The 9,919-nt window shown below is 38.8% G+C and overlaps 1 protein-coding gene across 1 annotated transcript; it reads left to right on the forward strand.

Moving 5' to 3' along the window:
* Positions 1–7,020: 7,020 nt before the first annotated feature.
* Positions 7,021–7,956, forward strand: LOC311598270 (putative olfactory receptor 10D4; the record flags this gene model as incomplete). The annotated part of the gene is made up of 1 exon (XM_084783301.1): positions 7,021–7,956. The coding sequence occupies one exon, from the start codon at positions 7,021–7,023 to the stop codon at positions 7,954–7,956; it is 936 nt and encodes a 311-aa protein (XP_084639427.1).
* Positions 7,957–9,919: the final 1,963 nt, after the last annotated feature.

Genomic DNA, 9,919 nt, shown 5'->3' on the forward strand with positions numbered 1-9,919 from the left:
TTTTTCCTCCTGCAACCTCTGCTTTCATGTCAATATCCCCAAACCATGAGGTTTCTCATATGTTTTTTGCAGTAGCAAAATATTGTTATTATTTGAGTCTCTACATTATTAAAAATCTGGGCTTCTTTTGCATTTGTAAGTCTAGGTGGTATGTAAGTATTACAAATTCCATATTTCTGCATTTGGAAAAGTGGAAATTACTTAAAGTCATCATGTTGGAGCAACGAAATTTGTAAATAGGAAAAGAGCCTTACTCTGTTTCATAATGAATGAACCCAGAGACTAGCAACAAGAAATTAATGACCCAGATAAGATACATCAACACCTTACTAAGGCCAACGTGAGCTTTTACAGAAGACAATTCGGAACTTACAGTTCTTTAACAAATAACCAGAGGATAATTTACATTTACCTCTTAATTTATCTTCTAAACCATAAGAAAATTAATATTTAGAATTGATATGCTCATATAGTTTAATGAAATTGGCTATATTATGACCTGGTATATTTTACAATGTCGTATTTATTTCTCAGTTTGTTTTATAGTGCTACAGTAAACATCCTAGCCAGACATAATTTAATATAGTTGAAAGATGTGATGATTCATTTTTTGGCTCTGCGTGAAGCATTTACTTGGTAATCTGTTTATCTTCTGTTTTGAAAGGAAGCCAGTAGGAAAGCCTGCTGTAGGACACCTTGCTGACTGATTCAGGAAGCTATTCAGTGGTTGCCTGGCAACAAGTTGCTGGGTGGCTTCTTATGCCAATAGAATAGGAGCATCAGCTGCAATGCTGCTGAGAGGAAGCAGAATAAAATATTCCCTTTCATTTATAGTCAACCATTATTTTTAACAAGACTAATATTTTATTCTTTCAAGTCCCCATAGCTATCACCAAGTCTTTCCAGTGTTCTCATGCACAAGGTATTGCTACTCAGAGTAGGAAGGGAAGAAACTGAATCCCAGGACGTTGAAGGAACAGGCCAATCCACACACAGTGCATACTTCTGTGAGACTCCAACTACCACTTCTTTGTTTCTCTTTTCCTAAATCTGATACTGAAGTCTACATGCATTTAGCAGTCAGAGGTGAGGAAATCAGCAGAAAGATGGTTGGTTAAGCCTTTTAAGATATACATAGTGTATATGTACCACAGTTTCTTTATCCATTCTTCTATTGATGGACACTTAGGCTGTTTCCATGTTCTGGCTATTATGAATAAGGCTGCTATGAACATGGTTGAGCCATGTGCCCCTATGAGCATATACAGGGGGAGGTAATCCCCCTCAGGAACAGTCATAGGGGAGGGGAATAAGGGGAAAATGGGAGGGAGGGAAGAATGGGAGGAGACAAGGGATGGGATAACCATTGAGATGTAACAAGAACAAATTAATAAAATAATATATATCTTGGGAAAAAAGATATACAATTTCTGAGTTTTTCCCTTAGGATACACAATGTTCCACTGACTAAAAGTTAATAAGAATTTCAAGTTTATTTTTCTCTGAAAGCTGAAATTTGTACTGTCCCGTCTTCCTGAGGTTACATTTTAAAAATATCCTGGCTTTGAGAAGAGCCTCTCAGGCCAGCAGAGCAAGCTGCTTACAAGTCCCTCTGGGAGGTCTGCAGTGCAGCTTTCATGCGTCATCATCCAGGCAGGGATGGGTTTTTCTGTGAGGCTGTAAGTCATCCGTGCTTCTGTAAGTGACATCCCACTGTTGGTAATGCCCATAAACTTATTGGACAGGCAAGTTATCTTTTGGACTAGCATCAGGTTAAGTTTCTTACTGGCAGTTCTCCCTCCATGACCCTCAGATGCTGTGTAACTGTTCATTGTCCTCTGTAGAGTGAAGAGGCGTTAGCATTGTCCCACAGCATATGTAAACACAACAGCTCTGAAGTTTTTTCTATAAAGCTGCATAAAGTGAAGCCAACTGATTTCTAGTCTCTTAGCCACACTATGCTACCTTCAAATAATGTTTAAGAAGATTCCATTTGACTCTTCTATGTATCCTTCCCATGTAGTGTGTGTTTCTCCCAGCTGTGAGCTCTCTTTAACAAGATTTCAGAGTGCAGGTGTGGTAGCACACGTCTTTAATCCCAGCAGTAGCGAGGCAGAGGCAGGCGGATCCATGTAAATTCAAGGCCAGACTAGTTTACAAAGTGACTCCAGGCCAGGTAAGACTACATAGAGAAATTCTGTCTCAAAAACCCGAGAGAGAGAAAGAGAGAGAGAGAGAGAGAGACAGACAGACAGACAGACAGACAGACAGACACAGAGACAGAGAGAGACAGAGACAGAGAGACAGAGACAGAGAGAGAGAGAGAGAGAGAGAGAGAGAGAGAGAGAGAGAGAGAGAGAGAGAGAGATGGTGATGGTTGAAGTTTCACAGTCATATGCACTGTGTATGTGGTACTGGCCTATTCCTTCAACTTCCCGGGCTTCATTTCTCTCTCTTTCTGTTATGGATAGCAGTACCTTCTTCCCGAGAACACTGGGAGGACGTGCTGATATTACTGAGCTACTAAGTAGCAATTGAAATGAGGCATCACAGAATTATCAATGTTTTGGGGGGAATTTTAATATAGTCTCAATAATTTCCAGTTGTGCTATCAAACCAGTTATGATTTGAAATTATTAAGGACTTAGCACAATGCCTCCACATGGTAGATATTGAAGAAATATTCCATATACTATCAAACTTTGTAATTAATTGGCGGTATAGTTAGTTCATGATATTTAAATATGAATATCAAAGAATTAATATCTTCTTTCAGAGATATAGACACCCTAAAATTATCCTGAGAGAAAAGAAATGAACAAGGGATAACTAAACAGCTTAGTAACCAGTGTGACTAAGTCTCCAACCGAAAGTAGCTTTACCTAGGAATCATTATTGAGTTTTGTTGAAGATTTAGTTATTTTATAATTAATAAATACTGTAAGAAGAACTGGCTAATAAACCTTTCCGACATACCTGAAAGTGTGGAAAAAAATTACTGGGATTAAATTTTTTTTAACTAACCACCCAGACATTTGGAAAGACTTGCCTTACCTACAGCGAAAGCAGGTAGAATCTGGGATTTTATCCAAACTGAAATGAGTTGTTTAGGGAGGGAGTTTTCTGCTTTGGGTACCCCTTCATGTTGCTGTCTGGGCAGCACATGTTAGCTTGAAATGGTATCCTGTATTCTTAGTAATATTAAAGATTTTATCTACTTATTTATCAATGTATGAATATGCGTGTAGGAGGGACATATGCCACGTGGGTGCATGTGTAAAGAACTCTAGAGGGAAAAGATAGTGAAGCCCCTGAGTGAAAGTGAGTAGGTGTCACCAAGGTATCTGATTACACAATGTTTCAGTGGCCATTTTGAATATGTGGTCTTTCAAAAAGCTAAGGATACTTTACTATAGTTTAACCAACACTGGATCTTAGTATATCCTAATAGTGAGAAAATGTCAAGAGTTAATTGAAGCTGTGGTGGGAAGAGTAGTTACAGTGAGAAAAATGATACCCAGGGACAAATAAACATCCCAGGTATGAAGGAATAAAAAGAGAGCTCTGAGAAACCTGCTGACAGTTGTGCGGTAGAGGCTTTTCATTAGACTAGCCCAATAGAGCCAATAATATCATCGGCTTTAAAAAAAAATGTTCTATGTCTGAATGTACAGCAAGAATCATAATTTAATTCTCATTAGCAGTATAGATCCCTCCACAGACATCCTCTGTACACACTCAAGGATTGAGATTCAACAGGAGAGAATAACAAAGAAATGAAGATATCTGATCGCTGCAGGATCTCGTCAGCCTGGCTTCCTGGTGGTTGTTATTTTTCAGTGTACATACTTTGATCCCAATCCTATTCACCACTTCTGTGACACTCTTGCAATTTAATTCCTGGCTTTTATTGATTGCTGACTGACCCAGAAGGTGGGTTCCATCAGTGTTGGCTTTCTGGCTCTGATTCTTCCCTTCAGTGTTTGTGTCTCCTATGCACACATTGGCATTGCTATCCTGAGAATCCGTTCAGCAGAGGGCAGGCAGAAAGCATTCTCCACCTGCAGTGCCTACCTCACTGCCATTCTCTGTGCCTACGGACCTGTGATCATCATCTACCTGCAGCGCACACCAAACCCCCTGCTTGGGGCTGTGGTGCAAATATTAAATAACATTGTCTCACCCATGCTGAACTCCTTAATCTATTCGCTGAGGAACAGGGAAGTGAAGAGATCCTTGAGGAAAGTTTTCCAGCATGTAATGCTTGGTGTTCAGAACTTCATCATGATATTAGTAATGATACTCCAAAATTTTCTTTTTACCAAATGCCTTCAATTCTTTAACTTCAAGTAGAAATTAAATAAATAGATACACAGTAGAATATCTGAATACATGTGGTATATCTGTAACATTTTTGTGTCCTTCTGCATCTACATTCCCTGTGTCCTCCTAAGTAATTCCACAACCAACTACAGTGGAAAATGGGCCTGAATTCTGGATAAGGAATCCAAGTGGATAGGGAGCAAGAACAGAGAGATTTCCCACATTAAATATCCAAGAAAAGCGCTGAGGTTTCAAGAGATCTCTCTTGAAAAGCTTATTCTATAAAAATGTCCACAAAAGATATTGAAATAACTCCCCTACCATAACACAATTAAACCAAGGAATTAACGAGATGCTTCTCAACAAGACTCTTTCCTTTTGGGATTAATACCCAAAGGAAGATCACAATTACTTAAACTATGTTTTGCAATAATGTATTGCAAGTCCTGGGATAAAACAGGGAATTGCTTCTAGGGAGCTGAAGCACACTAAATGTGTGGCATTCTACCGGAAAGTGACTCAAAGGTGGAGGAATTTTCAATTCTAACTTACAGAGTGAAGGAAGGTGAGTGGTGGGGCTCCTTCCTTCTGCTGGAGATATAAAGAAAGCAGTTCTCAATTGCGCTATCCCCTTAGGCTTTCTGGTGGCTCAGTAAGTGCCCAAATGTGTCCTTCATCTTTCTCTGAGTTTCCAGTCTCTCAATCAGTAGGGGCATAACATGGAAGAGAAAAGGAAGAGTTTTAGTCAGTACATTTTTCTAGTCAATACAATTTAAGAGTTAGCCTTTTTTTAAAGGATTGCACTATATTGGAAAACTAAAATAACTATTAAAACATATAAGAAAAGTTCAAAACGTGAAAACTAGAAAGAACTTTTTCCTATGCACACTGCTTTCTAACTCAGATATGGTTCCAGAATTAGACTTTGCAGTTTGAGGTAGAGGCTAACAGTAGCTCATTAGTCCCATGGGAAATGTTAAGCTCCTCTTCCTTGGGCTAGCTTCTCATTGTTGTCCCTCATGCTTAGGAAATAATCTGGAAATTCTATGTATCTACTATGTAAGTAACTTCAATAACCAAGAACGGAGAGTTAAAGGAAGTTGCATATGATGACACATTCTTATGCTCACAGACGAATCTAGGAAATCAGCTGCAGGCTTTCTCTGTTAAGGGCAATAGAACTTCATACTTCTTTAGTATCTGTGATTTTATTGTTTAAAGTCTGATCTGTATAATCCTGTTCTTTCTTATTTTTATTTTGTATTTTTATTTAATTAATTTACTCAGATTACATCTCAATTGTTATCCCATCCCTTGTATCCTCCCATTCCTCCCTCCCTCCCACTTTCACCCTATTCCCCTCCCCTTTGTCTGTGACTGAGGAGGACCTCCTCCCGCTCTATGTGATCATAGGCTATCAAGTCTCATCTTGGTAGCCTGTTATCCTTCCTCTGAGTGCCACCGGATCTGGGCCCAGGGGTTCTGCTCAAACTACTGCACCAACCAAGGACAATACATGCAGTAAACATCGAAGCCCTCCTCAGATCTGCCAATGGACAGGACGTTCTCCACAGTTGAGAGGAGAGTGGGGAATGACCCTCACATGAACTCCAGTGCACTGTATTTATCCTGTTCTTTATATACAGTTGGTTAATGAAGAGCCTTTGAAGATACATTTTTAAAACTTTTTACACATACTTAGTTTACCTCTTGTGACATATGTGTCAAATATCCTTTAAAAATTAACACAATATAAATATTGGGATTTAGACATCTCTCTCTCTCTCTCTCTCTCTCTCTCTCTCTCTCTCTCTCTCTCTCTGTGTGTGTGTGTGTGTGTGTGTGTGTGTGTGTGTGTGTGTGTTCATATGTGTACATGTGAGATGTCTATTATATGCTTCAGAATGCAGAGATATTAGAGTAGGCAAACATCTCCTATAATACAAGTGCCTAACGAGCATTCAGGCACTCTGAAATTTTCATTGCTACAAGCTACAGGATAACTCCATTTACAATCAAAAGCCCTCATTTTTCCAAAGAAGGGAGGGCACAGATTCCTGTTGCTGAGTAACACAAATGTAGTGTATTCGTTCAGCTGCTAGTTTCAGTGACGAGCACACTTGAAACTTAAAATTGTGAGGTATTTCCTCACATGTTGTAGGTTCTGATTCTTTTTGTCCTCACTTCTAGAACATGGTTGCCAATGAGATTGGAAAGCTATTTTCACATGATGAAAATTGGTTCTTGGACAATTTCATATCTGTATATGATGCATCCTTATTATGCTCACAATCTTCTTTATCCCTCTCTCACCCCTGTCACTCCAGCCGAATAAGTGCAAGTTCATTACTAGAGTCTTTTTTCATTTTAGAACCACAGTGGAGCATCTAGAATGATGGAATGGGATCCTTTGTATAAAGAGGGGAAGAGAAGACACTAGCCTTGGAAGTTACTTTCTGGGTGACATTATGAAGGACACCACCTACAATTGTCCTGGGGGAGATTTTTAGGGAGCAGCATCTGCAACTAAGAACCTAACTGAAGAAACATACCCATCAGCAGGGAAAGCATCTGACCAGAATATCTCTCTGTATTTTTTCTTTTCCACGCCTGTGATTTAAACTCCTCTAATACAAATACACAATTTTACTCAGAATTTCTTCCCACAGTTTCTCTGGAGATGATTCTTCCATAAACATGACAAACCACACTATGGTGACAGAATTCACCTTGCTGGGCATTCCTGAGACAGAGGGCCTGGAGAAGGTCCTGCTCTTCCTGTTCTCAACGTTGTATGCCTGTGCACTCCTGGGAAACTTTCTCATTCTTATTGCAATCACTTCCTCCTCTCGACTTCACACTCCCATGTACTTTTTCTTGGGCAACCTCTCCATCTTTGACTTGTGTTTCTGCTCCACTACAGGTCCCAAGATGTTGTCCTATCTTTCAGGACATGGTCGAGGGATTTCTTTCCAGGGCTGTGTTGTACAACACTTCTTCTATCATTGTCTGGGATGCACATTGTGCTTTCTGTACACAGTGATGGCCTATGATCGCTTTGTTGCCATATGCTTCCCTTTGAGATACACGGTCATCATGAACCACAGGCTGTGTTGTGTCTTGGCCACAGGGACCTGGATGAGTGGCTGTGTGCACGCCACTATCCTAACTTTCCTTACTTTCAAGTTGCCCTACTGTGGCCCCAGCGAGGTGAGTTATTACTTCTGTGATATGCTTGCACTGTTACCACTAGCCTGTGAGGACTCCTCTTTAGCACAGAAAGTAGGATTTACCAATGTTGGTCTTCTGTCTCTCATTTGTTTCTTTCTCATTGTTGTGTCCTACACTCGAATTGGAATATCCATCTTAAAAATCCGTTCCACAGAAGGCAGGCAGAGAGCGTTCTCCACCTGCAGTGCCCACCTCACGGCCATCATCTGTGTTTATGGACCTGTCATCATCATCTACCTTCAGCCTGACCCCAGCCCATTGCTTAGTGCAATTATTCAGATTTTGCACAATCTTGTGACACCCACCATCAACCCACTGATCTACAGCCTGAGAAATAAGGATGTGAAAGCCGCCCTGAGGCATGTATTTCTTAAGAGATGTCTCAATATGGAAAGTAAATGAAAATATCTAAATATTTGCTTAGCAAAGCATGATTCATGATTTAATAAGACTTATTTGCATCTTATTTCATAGGACAAATGACATCTATGGCTTCCAATGCATACTAAATTGAAATGTACATTACATCAACTTATGACTTTTTTCATCATTTGATCATATATACTTATTTTATATTTATGTTTTATAGTGAAATTTGTGATAAACTGTCTGAGCATATGTTGTGTTCATTTGTACACTATGTGGATTGTCTCCAACCAATATTTCTTAATATTTGTCAAATTCTAAAGGGGCTAATATACTCTTTTGCTCTCTCAAATATACTCAGAATTTTACTTCCATTCTAAAATGGAGAAGATAAGCTCCAGATTTCTACCAAAAACTCAGAAATTTAAACTAACATATGTTATATTCAATTGAGCCTTTTATAACACACAATCTTTCAATAATCCACTCTTGTTTCTTGTGCACATGTTCTTCTGGATTTTAGACGTTTCTTGTGTTTTAATTTTACCTCTTGAAAGACGCAAACATGAATTACTTCTTATTATGTGCTGAAGATCCACTTTGGTTTTGTAAAGGTTTTCTGAATTGTGCCAAAAGGCCAATTAAATAGGAATATATTTATTCATTTAAAAGCAAAATCTTTGCAGTAGGTATAATGTCTCAAAATCAGGTGTCTGTAACTTTCCATGGGAAAATATGAGGGTTTTTTTTTCCAGAATAACATCTATAACTTGTCTACCATTCAGTAATCTCTATGCTCCAAAATGCCAAGAAAATAAAATAGATACGTTTTATTTATAAAACCTAGTTAAAATTTTAGTGAGAATATTCTTCATCTTGTCCTAGTTTTAGTTTCCACCTAGTTATTTTTTTATATATATCTGCCAGATTCAGGAATTTTCCTAAGTGTACAATCTTCCTATTTTAAAGGAAGAAATCAATAAGTTATGGAAAAGAAGAGAAAAAAAAAGAGTAAGGAACATAGAACTATGCTGCAGACAAAAATTAGTACTGCACAAATGAAGGATTGGTGTGTGTGTGTTTTCCATTAAATTTCTGCTTATCACCTTGGGTGGGTGAAGACTTCTTCTACAGCTGGAAATCATAAACTACAATTTACTAATGAAACAGGTTAACTCCTGACAACACCCAGTCTACTTCAAAGAGGACGATGAGCATCAAAGAGCCTCCTTATGGAGATGGCTCCAAATGTGGCAAACAAACCACTGTGCAAACTTTCCTCATTTCTTCCACCGACAGAATTCTGCCTTAAAAAGGGCAAGCTTGGATGCAGACAGAGTCAATAGCCAAACTGCCAAAACAGGGTAAGCAAGTCCTCAATAGTTCCTGCCTCACAAATACATCTGTCAGATATATTGGGCCAGAAGGCTGAAGATGCTCCAACATAATAGAGAATTTTGAGTGACTATTTAGGTAGAAAACTGTCCCTGTCATCTTCTCATTTGGAAAGCTACTACCCTGCATTCTCAGCATACTCATGTAATCAAGTTTATTCCTTCTCTAGTCTCTGATGGAGTTGAAGACCAGGTGGCTGAGTTTTACAGTGAAGCTTAGTTGTTTAGGCATCAAGATGTTTTTAGGTTTAGATAGATGTTTTATGTCGATAATGACAAGATGACACACTAAGATTGGAAAGATGTTTTCTTCAAGGCAGCCAAATACAAATAGCCAAAACACTAAGAAGGTAACATTTACATAATTCCTGATTATGTCATGGTTCTTCTTGCTATCGGTAGCTTATTGTATATACGTGTAATAACGTAAATGTATATGTTAAAAATAAAATATGTTTAATAAAAAAAGAAAAAGAAAACAAAAACCACAATTTACCAAGGTTGGGCAGCTCTGTTGAAAAGCCTCCAGAGCACTCCAGAGATGGTGCATTCCAGTGACTGGCGGCTGTGATGTGTTGTCTAAGAATCTGCAAGATGAGACACTC

Source organism: Acomys minous (genome assembly GCF_964271855.1).
Source record: "Acomys minous genome assembly, chromosome: 5".
In the NCBI taxonomy this organism is placed as follows: domain Eukaryota; kingdom Metazoa; phylum Chordata; class Mammalia; order Rodentia; family Muridae; genus Acomys; species Acomys minous.